Source organism: Lytechinus pictus, unplaced genomic scaffold, assembly GCF_037042905.1.
Source record: "Lytechinus pictus isolate F3 Inbred unplaced genomic scaffold, Lp3.0 scaffold_20, whole genome shotgun sequence".
Lineage (NCBI taxonomy): Eukaryota > Metazoa > Echinodermata > Echinoidea > Temnopleuroida > Toxopneustidae > Lytechinus > Lytechinus pictus.
Genome location: NW_026974141.1, coordinates 14992452 through 15014570, shown reverse-complemented (window position 1 = coordinate 15014570; position 22119 = coordinate 14992452). Strand labels below are relative to the sequence as shown.

Below are 22119 nucleotides of genomic sequence, written 5' to 3'. Positions count from 1 at the left end.
AAGAATGCATCATACACTGTATACATCACGATATTCTATTAAAATGAATCATTTATACACAGAAATAGAAGAGTCCATGTAATTAATGCCTACCCAAAGTCAGAGGCTACTGGTGGTTACACACCACCTACATCACCCAGGATACCACAAAGGAGTAGCAGCTTCTACATTATCAAAATCTCGATGAGGATCAAATGAGTCGGACCAGCTATAATTAAAGAAAGCAACAATCATAACCATAAGATAATCATAACTCCAACTCATGATAAAATTGCTTAGAATTCCCTGAATTTGGATAATCATTGGTAATGATATCAACTCACAAATATCTGTTTTCTTTTGCAAGAATAAATAATCCAGTTAGTAAAAACTATGTTCATTAATTCCAAAGTTTTGATCGAGACCTAAGTACTTGAAATAGAGCAAGTAGCTTTGTATCGAACGGAGTCAAGCTGCATATTTCTGTCTATTGAGCTCAACATTACAATTCTCTATTAGGCCTACAGTTTACTCATCTGATACTGCAATTGAAAGAGTAATTCAAGTCTACAAACAATCTGTGCATGCTCAGTAAGCAAAGAAGTCATAGATCTAACTTCTTAGTTCAGAACCATAATCAGAAATCATCACATCTTATAATAAAACGAGGTCAGCTAGAAGCATACCTTACCATGGGCGCCGCCATCTTGAAATACAATGTTTACTATAGAACGCCCTCTATGTTATCTTTTAAATAATCTACTAAAACTTTCTCTTCAATTCAACAAGTAAACCTAAATTCCTAACCTTTCAAATATCAAGTATTACTTATATTCATTATTCCCAACAATGTCTAGCACAAAAAGTAAACCAGTAAATATCCTCATAATTTGTAAGTTACAACTCATCTTTGAACTTGACCGAGATACACTTGCTCGCTTAAGTCATGAAAGTAAAAGTGACTAAATTCAATCTTAAAACAAGTCATTCTTTTCTCATAATTTTGTCCATGATAGTATAGAAACGATTAGTTATTAAATTAATTACATTTTACTGTAATTCTATGCAAAAATAAGATAAAACGACACTTACATCAGCCCTTTCCCAGGCCTGCTTCGATTGCAGTCCGACCTGCACCAGAACCAGGACGTGCAATAATCTACCTAACGTAAAATGCCAACAAGCAGTGGAGTCACGGAACCACCCAAAACAAATATCATTCCGCCAAGGATTTGTTAAACTTTGAAACAGCCAATATGAAAAGATATAAGTATATATATTGTTTTCACTCAATATTACGAGAAAACAAATCCTTAAAATCCTTTAAAATACATAACAAGGATTAGAAAATAATTAGAATTATATTTTTCGAGCGTACATACATCGATCATCCTAACCCTATCTAGTGATCCGGCCGATCAAGAGAATTCCAAACACCTGTACGAAAATAATATGCAAATTAGACACATTCTTCTCAAGCAACCTAAATGAAAATTCCACTTTCCGACATTTCAAACTATGTGAGAATCCTCTAGTTATTGTTGAAATCCTTGCACAATCACTGTATGTATATACTAAACTCTAGCATCATTATATACAATTCTTTTCAGCTAACGGCAGGCCTTATATTTCAATGTTCCTACGGCAATGCCACTTTTCCTTATAGTAACACTAGATGGAATAATTGAGAAGGTTACATAACTATCCAAGTCCAATGAAAGGAGCATTGATGCCAAATAAAAGGGCATTCAATGACATGGCATTCGATGGCCGAGGATTGAAGAGAAATATGGAGTTATTTGAACAAACTTTCCTCTACAAACTTTATTTTGCCGGCCTGTTTTATAAATGCACATTTTAAAATTTGTGATGTTATTGACAATGCAAGCATCTCAAGTATTCACAGTATTATACAAACGCACACAACACCTTGTGCTTGTTGCAAATTGTAATATCCTCGAGCATACTGCATCACCACAACACGCTCATAAATGCATTATTTGTATGTTATTTTTTGAATTGCAGATATCGGTTGAACATTCACTTCTCATAATAGATAACTTTGTTTGGTTTTATTTGAAACAGGTTATGGAAGTTGTCAATGCGGATGCATTGGTTGTCAAGCTTGATAACGGAACCTTTAAGAAGATCACTCTATCTAGTATACGACCTCCAAGACTTCCTGCTACCACAGAAGAAGCTCCTAAGGTAACACATAAACCTCATCTTCTCACATATCGTCGGCGGTCACCCGAACCGTCGTATCCACATACGACCTTGCAAACCCATTTCAGAGAAAATCGACTTCAAAGTTTACTATAATTTTCACACCTTACAATGCATTCATTTCTAGAAAAATACATGGTTGGAAAGACCAAACAATTGTTTGACAATTGTATCCTTATTTTTACACAAAACCAAGGATCAGAGAAAATATCGCAAAAGAGCTCCATGCTTGTAATTTCGGTTTGAGCGGAATACAACAACCCTGACCGCGATTTCAATGTGCGCGGTCAGTCAAAACGTCGTATTGCTTTTCACGTGCAAAGTCAATGCAGTGCAGATGGCCGATATGACAGTTAGGCTGACCGTGCGCATTGAAATGGCGGTCATTCAAAACGTATCGCTCTGCTGCAGTACACGTTTCCAATGGGATTGCACATTTTATTAAAAATTTGTATGGCATCGCTGTGAAAATCCCTTCATATCTCAGAAAATGAAATAAATTGCTGCCTAAAAATTTAGCTATGAATAGAGTAGGACTTGTATTTCATTTTCTGCAAAATCTCAAAATCGAAAAAAAAAAATTAAAAAAAAATTGTCTGATTTTTCGGTTCGGATGACCGCCAACGATATATCTGTCAATATCATTGTATGATTTTCATGTAACACAACTTTGCTGTTTATGAAAGGCCTCTGACATTTATATTCTGGTTATTTTTATCTGTTCAGGATCGACGGGTTAGACCATTGTATGACATTCCATACATGTTTGAAGCAAGGGAATATTTGAGGAAGAAGTTAATTGGTAAGAGGATCAACGTGTCTGTTGATTACATCAAGCCTGCCTCTGATGGCTATCCAGAGAAAACATGTGCAACCGTCACCATTGGACAAGTGTAAGCTATTCCATCAATTTCATTAGAAATCTTTTTTCCCCCAATTTCATTTATTGACTTTTCAATCACCTGGTGGGTGTTTCATAAAGCTGTTCATAAGTTAAGAGCGACTTTAAGAACGACTGGTGATCCTTTCTTCTGGTAAATGGTAGATTCATTGGCGATGGTTAAGCGCGTAAGAAAGGATCACCAGTCGTTCTTAAAGTCGCTCTTAACTCACGAACAGCTTTGTGAAACGGCCTCCTGAAATGACATTATACAGATGTGCTCAAATGTTAGTGAATCCCACTACAAGATGCACTCCTTCATGCTGAGTGTTGAATGTAGACAATAACACTAGAATGTTCAACGAACCCAGAGAAACAAACTTTATCGAATGTTATATTTCATCACCCGACTTCACAATAAAATATCTAAAACATAGCAGAACTTGAACACTTAAAATAGTAGGTAGGTGTAGGGTTCACAAACTTTTGAACACCTCTGTTTGTAGGATGTTGATTCTATTTTATAGATTTTCTTAGAAATCCCTTTGTTGGTTTTTCAATTAGACATTTTAATTGACTTTCCAATCTCATGCAATCAAAGTATTTACAAGGTATTTATAATTATTGGATAAAATCAACATAAAACAAACAGGCATTGAAAACAAAAGAATTATTGATGATTAAACTGAAAGATAGTGATGATGATGATGATGTTGATGATGACGATCATAGAAGAATGTGGTGGTCTGCTTTCACAACAAAAAGCACAAGGAACCATTGTAATTGGTTTCGGGACACCCCCTCCCCCCCACCCCTTCATAAACAGCTCAACCCATGAAAAATTGAGAGCACTTTCCTTTGAATAAAGATAAGAGAGAAACCTTTTCCAGCCCATCTTCACATAGATCAGCTCGGGTGTTCATATTTTATGGAATTATCAATACTTATTACAATGAATAATTATTAAGATTAACTTTTATTTATTTTTTGCAACAATGATGACAAACAAATCATTCCATTCACTACAAGAATGATAACACATTGTGATTATATATGATCTCGTTAGTCTGAGTTGCAGACCCCCATCTGTCTTCTCTGTCTCTCGGGCAATGAATTTGCATCAGCCGTGATGCATTCATATAGCTGACCAGGGCGATGCTTTGCTATCAATTACAAATACTCATTCTTTGGAACATATGCTTTCAATCAATCACATTGCACCATGCCAAGTGCTGGTAATTGTAACTTGGCATTTCCATTAATAATATTAAAGGGGAATCCAACTCAAAAAGGAAACTTCTTGTAAGAAGAAAATGAAAAATCAGACAGGCAGATAGGTGAAAAATATTGGTCTTAAAGTTATGGATTTTTAACAGCTTTAAAAAAAAAAAAAGAATTGATCACTATACCTATGGAGACTTCAAATTGACCACATTGAGATACATGTATATGGGACAAGGACTACTTTTCCATTTGCTCCAATACACAGAATGGCTGAAATATCATACTGTATTTTCAAGTTTCAAAATTTTATTTTTCTTTAATTGGGACATAAAACAATATGCCTTCTGTGTTATGTTTCGATCACTGCTCTGGCAAATAACTTCTTTAATAATAGAAAATTACAAAGCCCTGATATCAGGGTTGGCCAAGGTGAGAAATACTGCCTGGATAATGTTTGAGGAAAATGGGAAATAGCTGGAAAAAAAGATATACTTCTTTATCATTTTCCTGTTCCTCCCTGTGCATATTAAGTACTTAACCAGCATTTACAAGAAGGTATCGCAGAAAATTTGTGACATTTAATGGACTGTGTTATAAGCTGTGTCTTTGCAAACACGGGTAATTCTCAAGGTTTATTCCATTTGATCATACAGCAATGTGGCTGAAGCATTGGTGAGCAAGGGATTATGTACAGCGCTACGTCACAGACAAGACGATGATCAACGGTCGGCTCACTATGATGAACTGTTAGCCGCAGAGACACGAGCCATCAAGAATGTCAAAGGCCTACATAGTAAAAAGGAACAACCCCTTCACAGAGTCGCTGATCTCTCAGGGGTATGTATCAGGGAAAAAAAAACATGGGGGCTTGGGGCAATTTGCCCCTGAAATGCTCAAGAGAGCCCTGGAAACTGAAAAAGGAGCCCTAAAAAATCCCCATTCATTACAATATTAAAGCCTATCCGATATCGCAGATTTAGGGAGTAACTTGTGAAAAATAGCCCCTGAAAATTAAAAACTATTTTTTTTTTACCGGTATGAAGGCTATTTCATTAATACAGTCTAATATTGATAATAATATGCAACATTTATAGACAGGTGGTTCTTTGTACAATGTTTTTAAGCATGGCATATAAATACTATCATTGGCTTTAGGACAATTACCCTGTTCAGGTGTTTAAAAATTCAAGTTATCTCTTCCTACCAGGTATCTATTTACTACACCCGGGTAAAGAGTGGCAAGTATGGATTTTCTAAGGCAATAAAATTTAATTGTGACTGTTTAATGTCCGAAAGCCACTGGTCTAAAAATTAGCTTGACATAATAATTGAATTCTGCAAAAAATTGTTTCCAAACATACATGTAGACCATTATCAAGAGCAACCAGCTGCTCGTACTTGAAATCTGCATGCATAAGATTATTACCCCCCCCCCCCATCACTGTTACAAATCCAAATACAGAATGAACAATGTTTTGCTTAACAGGATTCTGCCAAGGCGAAGCAGTTTTTACCGTTCCTTCAACGAGCTGGGCGAACTGAAGCTGTTGTAGAGTTTGTCGCTAGTGGATCTCGATTAAGACTCTTCTTACCCAAAGAGACATGCCTTATGACATTCCTACTCGCAGGTTGGTACAATACTCCGAAATATTTCACAACAGGGGCCTCATTTCATGAAGGGCTTGCTATTATCTTATCTCAGAGATGCCAATTGCTCCTTTTTGCAGTATTATATAATGATTTTTTTTTAAAGAAAATATTGCAGGTTTAGTAGAAATCTTTGTCTACAAATGTTTTATTATGCGCCATGTGTTTTACAAAAAAAAGATAAATATGGTTTATTTACCAAATTTTTTTTTTTCCATCTCTCAAAATACTGTAAGTCATTTGAAGAAGTTGGCACCCCTTGTTGACAACCATCATGGTTAAATTGAATCCTTTGTTCATATAATTCCATGTATTCATTTGTTCATTCGTCCGTTCATTCATTCATTCATTCATTCATTTATGTTTTCAGTCTATGAATCAGTCAGTCAGTCATATAATTGTAGGCATTTATTCATTCATTCCTTCAATCATTCATCCATCCATTTGAAATCTTTACTTGATTCATTATTAGAGTTATGTTTTGTGATTACAGGGATTAGCTGTGTACGTATGGCAAGGACTGGTCCAGGAGGTCCAACTCAAGGAGAACCATTTGTACTTGATTCATTATTAGTGTTATATTTTGTGATTACAGGGATTAGCTGTCCACGTATGGCAAGGACTGGTCCAGGAGGTCCAACTCAGGGAGAACCATTTGTACTTGATTCATTATTAGTGTTATATTTTGTGATTACAGGGATTAGCTGTCCACGTATGGCAAGGACTGGTCCAGGAGGTCCAACTCAGGGAGAACCATTTGTACTTGATTCATTATTAGTGTTATATTTTGTGATTACAGGGATTAGCTGTCCACGTATGGCAAGGACTGGTCCAGGAGGTTCAACTCAGGGAGAACCATTTGTACTTGATTCATTATTAGTGTTATATTTTGTAATTACAGGAATTAGCTGTCCACGTATGGCAAGGACTGGTCCAGGAGGTCCAACTCAAGGAGAACCATTTGTACTTGATTCATTATTAGTGTTATATTTTGTGATTACAGGGATTAGCTGTCCACGTATGGCAAGGACTGGTCCAGGAGGTCCAACTCAGGGAGAACCATTTGTACTTGATTCATTATTAGTGTTATATTTTGTGATTACAGGGATTAGCTGTCCACGTATGGCAAGGACTGGTCCAGGAGGTCCAACTCAAGGAGAACCATTTGTACTTGATTCATTATTAGTGTTATATTTTGTGATTACAGGGATTAGCTGTCCACGTATGGCAAGGACTGGTCCAGGAGGTCCAACTCAAGGAGAACCATTTGTACTTGATTCATTATTAGTGTTATATTTTGTGATTACAGGGATTAGCTGTCCACGTATGGCAAGGACTGGTCCAGGAGGTCCAACTCAAGGAGAACCATTCGGTGAAGAAGCTCTTCAATTCACCAAAGAGACATGTCTACAAAGAGAGGTAAGATGGATCATCAATAGTACCAGTCAATGATACACACGTGTCTTAAATAAAAAATGAAAAAAAATCCATATATTATTGTTCAAAATTAAATCTAAAAAAAAAAAAAAATTTGAAAATTCTTTTTGCCCTATTGATCGTGGGTCTGGCAGCCATTATGCAGTGCCAGACCCACATAGCTCTATCCCTTGCATCATTGTAGCAGCAACTCCCATCTTTTAACGTCTTTTGGTCTGACGGGGCTGGGGTTTGAACTCCCGACCTCCTGGATTGTGAGACGGACGCTCTACTAACTTAGCTAACACACCAATAGCACTTGCCAAAGGTATTAGAATATTCTTACGAGCAGGTTTTCTCATAAATGCCTTTCTTTCGAGCAAAGGTACCAAATCTTGGGTAACAGTTTTGTCTGTCATCTGAGAATAGCTCAAGTTGAAAAAGGGGAAAGAGATGTCTCGACTGTGTAATGAAAACAAGGAACATACTCAAAAGTTAATTTAAACAGTTGCTGTTATCCTCACATTTTTATCACAAAAGTGCATTTTAATTGTTCTTTAATTCATCTTTTTGGTGGAGGTAGAAGTTGAGAACATTGATAAGGGTGGCAACTTGATTGGTTAGTTATTTGTTGATGGTTTGAATCTCTCTGTGTCTCTATTCAAAGCTATGAACCAGAATTAGCAAGATGAGACATGTGACATATAATCACCAACACAAAATTGACAGGTTGAAATAAAGCAGTGAGATTAACCCTAAATAGACTGGGCTATTTTGATGTCTAAGAAGACGGGGGGGCTGATTCAGCCCCCTCCCCCTATGATCTCGGCCGTCGACCGCGCGATCGCGACGAAAATTGACATGTGCATTACCCATGGCATAATCTCCAAGACTGTAGGATCAAATTTTCCGAAAAATCTCATAATTCATTAATTATGCTAATTTATGCGTAAAATCAAAGATTTGCTCTAATGAACTAAATAAGGCCTCTAAACTGCAAATTTTTTATTCACAGACTCTTTGAAGGATTCTGATCAAATGTACTTTAAAAAAAATTCAATATCACAATTCTTTTCTTATGTATTTTATTGTTATTAAAATTTCTTATGTATTTCTGTGTTTTTCGACTTTTTGTTTTTTATTGTTTTTTTAATGGAAATCGTCTGCTACTTTATTCTGACCATTAAGAAGATGAAATCAATTGAGTTTGATTAGTAAAATTGAAAATAATGATACATTTATGAATTTTGGCTAAAAACACAATTTGCATTGGATTTGTACACAAATTCACATTTTTGAGCAATTTCGGGTCGACATGCACGTACAAAATGTTGCGTAATTTCGGAACCACGTACCCGGGTGTCGCAAATTTGGTCTCATAAGTTGAGCAAGACTTGAAAGAAAAAAGTCATAGAAAGGCGCGGCGCCAGCTTTTCGCGTTACATATCTATCGCGAAAAATGTCAAGGGGGGGGCTGATTCAGCCCCCCCAGTCTTTTTAGGGTTAACCTGTCAAAATTAAGATCTTTTTCAGTTTCTTGCTAATGTCTCACCCACATAGATAAAAAACATTTCCCTTCGAAATGAAACTGAGATGAGATAGAAGACACACAATTACCATTTTTGGGACATGTCTCAAAACACCCAATGTTGATAAATTTTCATATTTTTCTTTAATCTTAAAAAAAAAAAAAATTTGTAGGTGGAGGTAGAAGTTGAGAACATGGACAAAGGTGGTAATCTGATTGGTTGGTTGTTTGTTGATGGTGTTAATCTCTCTGTATCTCTGGTGGAACAAGGACTCTCGAAGATGCACTTCACTGCAGAGAGAAGCAACTATTCCAGACAGATCTCTGATGCAGAAAGTAAAGCAAAGTCCAGCAAATTAAAGGTAATAATGATAATAATAGTAATTATAAACAGGTCTTGTATAGTACATATTACAATTAAAAAAATGTCTAGGATTTTTTATCTGGCAGTTACATTTTCCATAGGAACGATTCAATTCTAAATCTATTGTAAGCCCCAAATGCAAGCATGAGTTTCTTTATGAAATGGAAATATGTTATTGATTTGCATTTGATTACAACTCAACTTCTTGCTATGGCCCATTACATTCCTTGCTATACCCAATTAGTTTTTTTTGGATTCCTTCAATCCAGAATGAAATTACAATAATGATGGCATTGTTCTTGAAATCCTAGGTTTGGGAAGACTACGTGGAACAGGTTGAAACAGTGCAGGTTGAAGAGACGGAACGGAAACCTAAATATGTAAAGATCTTGGTGACGGAAGTTGGGAAGGAGCTGGACTTCTTTGCGCAGTATGTGGAGTCAGGTGAGTAGATGGGTTTGATCCTATTAGAGATTGACATTCAACACAATCCTTTTGTTGACCGAATGAGATCTGTCACCGAATGATTATGTGCATCTTAATGAGAACATACAGGTGTTCTGACAACAGCGACTACCAAGGCGTATCTGATCATTTACAAAGGCACAGATTCCCTTTTCTTGGGTTTTGTTGGCTGATGCCCTGATCAGAATATACCTTTCAATCAACATGCTTCAGATTGGAAGCAGCAAAATTCAGAAGCAGATGATTTTGTGATATAAAGTATGTTATTATGCGATATGCAAACTTCCGCACACACATAATGACCTCAATACACGATCTCTACATGCTATGTGCTATGTTTCTCTGTAATATTAGCTGGAAACTTGGAAACAAAGAGATTGTAAACAATAAACAATCACAATATTGTCTCTATCTTAAAATATGCATTCATTTTCCCAAATAAACCACATCGAACGAAGGTAGATGAGAACTGCTCATCGACTTACCAGGATTTAAGTGATATATCATCTTCTGCGCAAACTGAGTTTGTGGAATATCAACGTCCAATCATGAATTGTTTCGTTCAACTCGTGGCCTAACTGACGGCGGAACGCAGTAGGATCAAAGTAGACAAAATATGAAGAGAATGTTATTCAGAGCGCAATGACGGTCACATGTTAGTGAATTCATTAACTATTAAATCGATGAGATAGGTCCATGGGTTTGATCGTGGACCTACAAAGAGATGGACATTAATTGGTTAGCTAATGGATTCCCTTACATGTGACTGTCATTGTAACATTCTCTTCTTATCTGTTCCTATGATGGTCATTATGAATTTGGCCATGGGTTGAAAGACGCAGGTCATGATTACACATTGATATTGCACAAACTGTATGCGCGGAAGATGATGAATAACTTAAATCCTGGAAAATCAATGTGCAGTTCTAATTTTGTGGAAGTTAGCGGATCAAATTCTATCACAAAAATTGTCTGCTTCTCAATTTGCTGCTCCAAATCTGAAGCATGTTGACTGGAACGCATATTCCTGCACAGGACAAAAAATCGAGACTAGGAAAAATGTTCCTTTTTAAATGATCAGATGTGCCTTGGTAGCTGCTTTGTTTAAACACTTGTTATGTTCTCATTAAGATGTACGTTATCATAATGTGGTGACTATCATTGCATCAAAGGAATGCTTGTGTTAATCGTCCCATCTTTAAAGGTCCATGGTTTGACAAAGCTAATCTGCAGACCACTCAGGTCATGCTACAATCACACCAATGAATCTAATTCTAATTCAACTGATGATATGCTATGTGCAATTATGTAATAGCTTTGATCGGTCATGAGTTGGTTTCGCTAGTCTGACTCTTGAATGAAGTACTAGTATGTAGAAGTTCGCTGCAGGTAATCTCAAGTTCGATCAAGGAACAAGTACAGATCAAGAAAAGGGGAAATTCATAAATCCTCTATCATGAGTTCCCGACAAGCTACTGGCATTTCATGTACCCAAAGACCCTTGTATTAGGATTATAGGAATTTGACCGGAGTTGCCCTGAGGATCACCTACAAGTATGCAACAGTGATGACAATAAATCATTCCATTCAACTTTAGAATGATAACATTGTGATTATAAATATCTCTCGTTAGTCTGAGTTGCAATCTTAATACTTGATGAAATCAGTCTTTTTTTAAGCCTCCCAACCTCCCTCTCTCCTTCCCCGCCTTTCCTCATTCCAGTCATATGATCCTTCAAAATAGCCAGGAATTTAAAAGTGCCTTGATGATGATGAAGATGGTGTTTTTAGAATAATAATCCTAATGTTTGTAAAATCATTTCTTTAGCATTTTCCTAAACCCCCTCCTAATCATTATTCAGTCCCAAAATTAGGAGCATAGAATATCAATTTAATTTCATTTTCCTAAACACCCTCTCAATCAGGTCTTCACATTTGATGACTTGGTCATGACCCTATGTGCTTAGTTATAAACAGAATAATTTCACTGCATTTTCCCAAAACTCCTAAATCTTTGTTCAGGTCCTAAGTTTGAGCAGTTGATGACTCAGCTACGGACCGAGTTCGAAGCTTCCCCTCCTCTGCAAGGAGCCTATACACCTCAGGTTGGTCAACTCTGTGCTGCTAAGTTTGCTCTAGATGGCCAGTGGTATAGAGCTAAGGTTGAGAGAGTATCATCAAGGGACAAGGTCATTGTACTCTTCATTGACTTCGGAAATGTGAGTAGCTTCAAAGTAGACATTTACACCCGTATTCCGAAGTCGGGTTTAAAGCTAAATGGTAGTAGTTGCAGTAAAACACTAATTTTGTGAGAAAGTCTGTAAAACCAAGGTTAAGTATGACTATAACATCGTGGATCTAGATCTGGTACAGTTACATAAACTGAACTTTGTGAAATCATAAAATCTAAGCTGAAATACGATCACACTGAAGATCGCCAACACAGATAGGCACACGTGGGACAGTGTATTATTATTGCTGGAATAAAGACCCGACGGAAGTGACCGAATCCGCGCTTATTTTGCTTATTTCTCAGCAATTACACAATTTCTTCCAGAATCCTTTGGCACATATTTTTTATTCATACAAACAGACACTTGGGTGGTCATTATATTAGATTCTGTAAATAGTCATTTTGAGATCGTTACCAGAACTTGAATTTACCTTTAACTTAAACTCTGGTTTCAAGTTGTGGTTGGATAGCCGATTGTGACATAAATTCTAACAGAAGAGGTTCAATACATCAACTAATTTGATTCTCAAATCATTATCAACTGTCTGGTAAAGAGTAATGAGATACATGTAGTTGCCTTCACCATTAAAGGACAAGTCCACCCCAACAAAGAGTTGATTTGAATAAAAAGTGAAAAATCCAACAAACATAACACTGAAAATTTCGTCAAAATCGGATGTAAAATGAGAAAGTTATGACATTTTAAAGTTTTGCTTAATTTCACAAAACAGTTAGATGCACATCCTGTTGGGTATGCAAATGAGGAGACTGATGACGTCATCCACTCACTATTTCTTTTGTATTTTATTGTATGGAATAGGGAATATCCTGTTTTTCTCCTCCTTGTCAAGTGAAACGACGATTAATTCCTCCCTGAACATGTGGAATGAGCATTGTTTAATACTATATGATTCAGTCAAGTTGGTCCCTATTGTCATATCTATAAAAAATGAAATATTGTATAATTCAAACAATAAAAAACAAAAGAAATAGTGAGTGACAGACATCATCGACTGTCTCATTTGAATTGTGCATATCACTGTTCTGTGAAAAATAAGCAAAACTTTAAAAAGTCATAACTTTCTTATTTTACATCCGATTTTGATGAAATTTTCAGCACTATGCTAGTGTGATTTTTCTCTATTTATTCAAGTCAGCATTTTGCTGGGGTGGACTTGACCTTTAAAGAATTAAAGTAAAAGCAGAGTAAACATAAGAAACAGGGAATGTAAACAAATTTTGTCAATTTTTGGCTCTCCAAAATTTTATTCAAAGTTAGGCCACTGTCTAAGTTAAACCGGACTTCGGAATATGGGCCCTAGAATTTAACTATCTATTGGTGCTTTGCCAAAAAAAGAAATCAAATTGTGCGTTTTGTTAAACTGACTACAAAGTGTAACATGCAGGGTTTTGGAAATAGATTGAAAACCAGGATGTAGGGAACTACATAACTAACTGGCAACAGAGTGAAAACAAAGGTTTTGAGTCCCACCTACCAAAATAAAAAAAACATCTATATTTTGGTAAAAAATATTTTGTTACATTTGGACACAAAGCTGTGAAGCACATTCAAAACAAACAGTTTGAGAATTAATCTGCATTCGCAACGGTCCGGTAAATGGGTGACAATTAACTGCATACACAATATGCATGCACATGAGGTTCACATCAAAATTAGATTAAAATCATCATACAATGTGCATGTGCATGCTTTGCAACATGCATGATTCTAAGCGTGCTTTATTTTTATTTGACCCACATAGACCGATCGAACATAGCATGTTTGGACAGGTCGGTGAAATATACGATAGTTTTTCCCTATTTTTTTTCTCCATCCGGAACTTCTCATGGCCCACCTGAGAGAGCTTCACGGCCCATCGGTTGAGAAGCAATGCTGTACATGATCATGCTTTAATTCTATAGTGAACCCACTTTATCTAAATTCTTGAGACAGAAATCAAGGTCTGAAAAGAGGGGGGGGGGGGGGGGCATCAAAGTGTCTCAGCCCTGAAACACCAATATAAATGAGTGCTCCACTGTCTTTTGATGTACTAAAAAACATGCATAATTATACATGTAGGCCTAAGATCAACTCCTATTTTGAATTGTTACGACAAATGATTTCTTGGGATCACAGACATCTTTTCGACCTTGGCATAATTCAACTTCGAAGATGCAGATATCACATACTTTGCATGGTGTAATCTGCTTTGCTTTGTCAATTGTTAGAGCCATAGAAGGTTGACATATAACTGATTGTCTTACATTATTCTTTTTACAGCGTGAGCTGGTTCCATCCACGAGTCTAGCAAGTCTACCCCCTGGTTATCACACACAGGCTCCTCAAGCACAGAAATACCATCTAGCATGTGTACAATTACCAAAAGATGTAAGTATTAACCCTAAAAGAGCCGGGTTATTTGGACCCATCTCACAGCCGAGGGGGGGGGGGGGCGGATTCCGCCTCCCCCTGAGATCTCGGCCGTCGATAGGACGAGCGCCGTGAAAATTTGCACAGTGTGCGATAAAATCTACAAGGCTGTATGATTAATTTTTCTGAAAAAATAAGATCTTTTTAAAATTAATTAAGTATGCTAATTTATGCATGAAATAAAACATTTGCTCTAATTAACTTATTATGGCCCCAAAATTGCTAATTTTTTATTCAAAGACTCTTTGTAGGATTCTGATCAAATGTACATTAAAAAAATTTGAAATCGCAAATTTTTTCTTATGTTTTTTACTGTTTTTTAAATTTCTTATGTATTTCTTTGTTTTTTTACTTTCTGTTTTTTATTGTTTTTTTGATGGAAATTGTTGCAGACTTGATTCTGATCATAAACAAGACAAAATTAATTTTAATCAGTAATCTTAAGTAGAAATAATGATACATTTATGAATTTTGGCTAAATACACGATTTGCATTGGATTTGTACATGAATTCACGTTTTTGAGCAATTTTGGGTCTGACATGCACTTACATAATGTTGCGTAATTTCGTAACTGCGTACCCGAGACTCGAGATTCGAAAGTAAAAAGTCAGTGAGCAGCGCGGTCAAAAAATTTCGCGTGGCAGATTAATCGCGAAAAATGTCAAGGGGATGGGGCGGATTCCGCCCCCCCCCCTGGCCTTTTAGGGTTAAATAATATTAATAATGTGTTCCATTGGTATAGTGCAGCTACTATAATTGCATATGTTATACTGCGCTTGATACTTGGTATCGTGTTATTACCCCAGCTGTAGCTGAGAGGCCTCATAGGTGCTAAAGCATTCAAGGAATAAATCCTACCGGGTACCCATTCACCTCTCCTGGGTCGAGTGCAGCACAATGTGGGTGAATTTCTTGCTGAAGGAAAATACGCTATGGCTGGGGTTCGAACCCACGTCCCTCTGATTGAAAGACGAGAGTCGTAACCACTTGACCACAACGCCCCCACATTATTATGAAAAAATGATAATAATCCGCCCTTATAATATAAGAATTATGTAAATGTGTATAGCTGTCTTTTATATGGATACATTCAACTGTGCAAAGAGTTCTTTCAATTAATTCTACAAAGCTTTTTGTATACTGAAGAATTTAAATTTAGATTTAATCCTGTGTAGGCTGGGGTATTGTTGGGAGATCATATGGCCGTCAACCGCATGATCGTGCACGCATGTTGCTTGGAACATAGCCTTCAAAATTCTTGTTTATTTCATGGAAATTGCTATTGATTAGTTATGCTAAATAATGCATAATTAGCATGCAAAATCATACTTTTGCTTGCACTAAATAAGCAAGTATTTGTATCCTTATTTTTTATGTTTGTGCCTTATAGGAAGAGAACTTTCTGGATGCCATAGAAGCAGTACAGTCTACCATCTTAAACAACACCTACTTGGCCAATGTGGAGTACAAGAACGGAACATTAGAGTATGTCACTCTACTCACGCCAGAGAAGAAGGAAGATGTGGTGGAAGGCTTACTCAAAGAAGGCCTGATCCTTGCTGAGATGAGAAGAGAGAAACGATTAGCCAAGCTTGTCTCAGAATACGCCAAAGCTCAAGAAGAAGCCAAGAAAGCCCATGTAAGTTTTTTTTGAGGAATTGTGAATGGTACTCATCATGACTCTTTTCTTTCTACCTCTTCCATCTACACTGTCTCCCCTCTCTTTCTGTTTCTCTCTCTCTCTAATTTATGTGTATACATATGTGTGTTTATTGTTACATATATATTTTAATGTATAATTCATAATGTTAACTTCAAATGTATAGGGTATGTTGGGACCCTGCTTACAAGCACTGTGCTTATTATGGGTATCCCTCCATTTTAAACAATATGTATTTGTATTTCATGTCAGATTTTCTATGCTTATATTCAAAGATGGTATATAAATTGAAAGGGAAGTGTGATTCTACCAAAGTAGAATCTCTTCGGACCAAGGTAATCTGGCCCACATGGATGAAATGTCATGAACAACATGTTTTTGCAGTTTCTGGTCTGAAATGATGCTTCCAGTTAGGTGACAATTTGACCTATGGAAAGTACCTAGACACCTGTAGAGTCTACTGTATTTCACTGTCCCCCCCCCCCCCATAGCTCTGGAACAGAAGGGTGTATTTTATCCTTCTCCGACCCTAATGTCTCACAGCTTTCATCAGGTAGTGGGACCACCACCTATTTGCACTTGTATGATATCTTGTGTATTTTCCCCCCTCTATGTAATGGATGTGAATGGGCCATCTTTAATGTGCGAATAAAAATGATATATATAATTAGAAGATTTAAGTTTAAAATCGGGGAAGAAAGAGTTGAAGGCTTATGGATCGTTCGTATCTCTAATCCAAAATTTGGCGAAATTTGCTCAATTCACCATTCGAATTTGAAGGTAGCTTGGATCATTTGAAAGTGAACACCAAGGGGGTACTGGTCTGGATGGACGGGGTTATAATAGGGTTAGCAGGATGTTGATTATGGGTTTCTTGTTATTCATGTGTAGAGATTCCTTCTCTAGTCAAGACCAGGGTCCTGTAACACAAAGGTTAGCGATTAATCGTACGCTTTATTTTTACGATTGACTGTACATTGTAGCCAATGCAATCAATTGTAGAAAAATGTTCTACGATCATTGCTAAGCCTTGTGTTACGGGCCCCTGGGGATGGTAATGAGGAACGAAAATGCAACAGTGATGACAATAAATCATTCCATTCAACTTTAGAATGATAACATTGTGATTATAAATGATCTCGTTAGTCTGAGTTGCAATCTTGATACTGGATAAAAATGAATCCTTTCCCTGATCAGAAATGATGAAATCCTTAGGCCCATCCCCACCCCCCTCCTGGCATCCATTTTGATCCATTGAAATATTCCTGCCAATATAGGGTGTGTTGTTGGTAGAGCATCTGTCTCACAACCCAGAGGTCAGGAAGTTCAAGTCCTGGCAGCGTCTGACCAAAAAGAAGTTAAAAGATGGAAGTTGCTGCTACCCTGTTTTGCATTAAAAGATATAAGTGACAATTCATATGGATTTGGCACTGCATAGTGGCTGCCAGGCCCACGATCAAGTTAGCAAAGATTATTTTTTGGAGTATTTTTATATCAAATGAACAATGATAGATGGGTTTTGATTTTTTTAATGTCTTGATTATGCTGCTTTAGGAATATTAATCTGCATTAGGGTAAACAAATCGGTTTTGAATTAATATTCTTTCTCTCTCTTTCTCTCCAGAAAAATCTGTGGCGATATGGTGACATCACCGAAGACGATGCAAAGGAATTTGGCTTTTCTGGGTGAAAGGTCAGGCTCTGATCTCGTCTTCAGTCTTCAAGTCGAACATAAAATGTCCCTGACACGATCAACAATTCAAATGAAATACTACAAATTAAATTTCACCAATCAATGAAATACTGCAACAAGTGCTTTATAAAAAAGGTCTACAATGTTATAAGAATGGTGATGAAACGTCTTTGTAATAGTAATTCATTTTTTAAACGATTATTCTGATTGTATTTTCATGTGGGAAATTATGTAGATTATAAGTTATTCATTTGAGGTACAAGAGTGCCAGACACCCGAGGTTTGTTCCAAATGTAGTTTCCAGTGTATTCAATGAATTAATCCTCCCGGGAAAACTATCACCTCACCAGGGTGACTTCAAACTCAATTCATTTAGATAGAATGTTCATGGTACCACAATCAGAGTTTATCTTTATATAAATCATGTCAGTGTCTGTTTTATCTCTACTTGAAGACTGAAATAAATTAGCATGCTCAAGATAACGATAGTATCACTCTAACCAATTGAACGAAAACCTTAGACACATTTAACCAAGAAATACTTTTATTGTTATGCTTCCAAGAAGATGTTTTGACAAATTTGAAATGTAAAATGTATTTCGTAAATCTAATTTTGAATGGAGATAGAAATGTATTGATTTCATGTGTATTTGTAGTATGTAGGCATGTATCTGTCAGGAGAAGGAATAAAATGAATGTCTTTAGTCGTAGAGTAGATTAAAGGTGTTAGGAATTTGTTTTGTCTTAGGTATAAATATATTACGGAAATTTCTTTAAAGTGGTATTTTGGGAAACACTTTTCAGTATTCTTATTTCTCTATCGCCCCCCCCCCCCTTCCCCTGTTTTATTTTAGTGTATTTGAGGGTAATATAAAGACATTTTTTTTTTAATTTAAATTTTCCTTCCTTTTTTGCACTGTAAGTGGAAAGGATATGATTTTTTAATTCTGAGCAGAAGTTATGTAACATTTCCTACTTTTCTCTCTTCTTTTAAATCTCAATATTATCATATGATTACTATCTGGGGGAGTTTCATGAAGCATAATCTGTGATTTTCACTGACAAATAAGCCAATCAGAAGCACGGATTTCAGTAGCTTATAGCAAGTATAACATTGAATATCACCATTTGTTTCATGAAATTTCTTTCCCATTCTTGTTTTCTTGGATTAAATAATTCATATCGACACCATGTTGGGTAGAAACCAATCATGATATTAATTTTCAAATTGTCATTTTGAATAGAGATATTCAGATTTACATTTTGCAATACAAATATGTGTATTTGATTGTGAACTTGAACAGGCAGCTATCTCTTTCTTATGAAGAAACATTCAGTATATATAACACAACTCAAGGGTATTATTCCTCACGGCTATAAATTCGGTATTATATCTTTCTATCGAACGTGCTATGCACTGATCTCAAGTAATTAATTGTGTAATTGGTGACCAATCATTGAGATTCCATTCTAAAATGTTATTATCTTTTATGAGATTCTATTACATTTATGTTTACTCCAGCAATTGAGTAGGATTAAACTTTTCTGAGAACAAATAACTCATGTGTTCAATCGAGTTCTTAATCTATTGTCTATAGAATTCAGGGGCAGTGTTCTGAACATCGCATTTTCTCAATATTTCATATTTTCTCAGATATGATGGAATCGGTATTCTGGTGGATGTCATGATTTTGTCATCAATGATGTCTTTTCTCTAGAGTGCGCACAAGAAAAATATGGTTTTACAAACGCACACAATCCCATTTCAGAAGATATGATTAAGTTTATGACAGGGTCTACCAGTCATCATGTAATTTCGCTTGTTTGACAAAGTGCCCCTCAACAAAGCTCCTTGCCCCTCTCAATTTGCATGCTTTGAAATATGAATATTTATTTGCATGATGCAGGAAACAGTTTGAAAAAAACCTTCCAAGGATTAACCCAGTGCCAGGACACAATGAAAAATATTGGCGAACAATTGCTCCATGGGGGCTTCAAGATGTTGCTGTATGAATACCTTCCTTAACCCTAAACTGACCGGGGGGGGGGGGGGGGGTTGAATCAACCCCCCCCCCCTCAACATTTTCTGCGATCATTTCGCCGTGCGAAATTTTTTAACCGCGCCACTCACAGAGTTTATTCTTTCAAGTCTTGCGCATCTTTTGAGACCAAATTTGCGACGCCCGGGTACGCTGTTCCGAAATTACGCAACATTTTGTAAGTGCATGTCAGACCAAAAATTGTTCCAAAACATGATTTTGTGTACAAAGTCAATGCAAATTGAGTTTTCTCATCTTATTCATAAAGATATGATTATTTTTGCTTTAAACAGCTGAAATCAATTGATTTTAGCTTAATTATGCTTCAAAAAGGTTGTGCAATAAATCTGGTGAAAAAAACAAAGAAAAACAAAAGGTTGAAAAACAAAGAAATACATAAGAAATTCATAAAACAATAAAATACATAAGAAATTGATTTCTAAACCGAAGTTTTTTTCAATTGCGATTGTTAAGAATGCTACAAAGAATATTTTTACTAAAAATTAGCATTTTAGGAGCTTTATTTAGTGAATTAGAGCAAAAAGTATGATTTATGCATAAATTAGCATAATTAATTCATATAAAATAAAATCTCAATATTATGGAAAATTTTACCATACAGCCTTGTAGATTACATCGCATACTACCAGCATGCAAATTTTTGTGGCGCTCGCACGATCGGCGGCCGAGATCTCGGGGGGGGGGGTTTGAATCAACCCCCCCCCCCCCCCGGCCACAGAACAGCCAAAAAAGCCCGGCCTAGTTAGGGTTAAAGGTCAAGTCCCCAGAAAAATGTTGATGTGAATAAATAGAGAAAAATCAAACTAGCATAGTGCTGAAAATTTCATTAAACAATGCCAATTCCACATGCTTAGAGAGGAATTAATCGCTGTTCTACTTGACATTGAGGAGAAAATTAAAATATTTCATATAATAAAATACAAAAGAAATAGTGAGTGGATGACATCATCAGTCTCCTCATTTGCATACCAACCAGGATGTACATATAACTGTTTTCTGAAATTAAGGGAAACTGTCATAACTTTTACATCCGAATTTAATGAAATTTTCAGTGTTATGCTTTTTGAATTTTTCTTTTATTTTTATCAAAAAGCTGTCCGTAACGACTGGTGATCCTTTCTTGTGGTATGATACACAACATTTTGCTCTGTGAATTTTACTCTATTTATTTAGCTATAAATATTTTCAGCCCGGAGCATTCCTTTAAACGGGAACTTTGGAAATCAATATTTTGCATGAAACAATTAGTATTATCACTTTTACTACTGAATGCTGCCTGAAATTGTAGTTATTGGCAACTGTGCTTGGTACACCTTGAATGAAGCTTGAAATTCATAACACATGCACACACTTTTTAGACTATATTGAACATGATTTTTATTAATTTTCTCCAAATGACTTTAATAAAACACATTGTCCAACAGTCAATACGCAGAGATACATGCACATTTACATATATAATCATTATAATAATGCATCACATGTTGCTAAATTTGACAAAGATAAGCATCACAAGGGTTTACAATATGTATGGCTCTTCCTTCATAAAGTAGTACCCAAGTCAAATCGTTTGGGAATTGACTTAGAAGATATAAAAATAACACATATTTGTTTATTCTAGTCTGAAAATTGCTTCTAATTTGGCGATAATCAACTCGTGGAGATTTACTTAGCCCTAATAGAGCCAGGTAATTTGGACCCATCTCACAGGGGGGAGGGGGGGGGGGGGGGCGATTCCATCCCTGCAGCCAATCACGTCGGTGCTGAAAAGAATTGTACATTCATGGTGTGCAATGCAATCTACAAGGTTCACTTTTCTGAAAAAGTAAGATTTTATGTGTTAAGTAGAAAATGTGCTCTAATCAGTTAAATAGCACCACCACAAATTCCTATTCCCCGACTGTTTGTTGGATTCTGATCAAATGTAAGTTAAAAAAGTTGGTATTGTAATTTTTTTCTTATGTATTCTACTTTTAAGAATTTCTTGTGTATTTTTGTTTTTCAACATTATATGTTACAGTTTTTTTGGTGGAAATCATTGCCTACTTTATTCTGATCATAAAGAAGACAAAATTAATGGACTCTAATCAGTAAAATTATAAAGAATGATACATATATGAATTTTGGCTCATGTACATGCACAATTTGCATTGGATTTGTACATAAATTCACAATTCCTATCAATTTGGGGTCTGACATACACTTACGAAAAGTTTTATAATTTCATAACCGCGTAATTAGGGGTCGCAAATTTGGTCTCATAAGAGGCTTAAGACTTTAAGGGAAAAAAAAGTCATGGAATGACGTGGCAG

The 22119-nt window shown here is 36.1% G+C and overlaps 1 protein-coding gene across 1 annotated transcript in view; it reads left to right on the top strand.

The window, feature by feature from the left end:
* LOC129283072 (staphylococcal nuclease domain-containing protein 1-like) overlaps window positions 1–19306 on the top strand; it is a 33656-nt gene extending 14350 nt beyond the window's left edge. The window contains exons 10-20 of the mRNA XM_064114653.1: window positions 2065–2187; window positions 2932–3098; window positions 4963–5146; window positions 5796–5937; window positions 7266–7375; window positions 9074–9262; window positions 9576–9708; window positions 11752–11948; window positions 14244–14351; window positions 15785–16033; window positions 17679–19306. Coding sequence (XP_063970723.1) covers window positions 2065–2187; window positions 2932–3098; window positions 4963–5146; window positions 5796–5937; window positions 7266–7375; window positions 9074–9262; window positions 9576–9708; window positions 11752–11948; window positions 14244–14351; window positions 15785–16033; window positions 17679–17744 — 1668 coding nt within the window. The 3' untranslated portion in view covers window positions 17745–19306. The remainder of the gene's footprint in view (window positions 1–2064; window positions 2188–2931; window positions 3099–4962; window positions 5147–5795; window positions 5938–7265; window positions 7376–9073; window positions 9263–9575; window positions 9709–11751; window positions 11949–14243; window positions 14352–15784; window positions 16034–17678) is intronic.
* Window positions 19307–22119: the final 2813 nt, after the last annotated feature.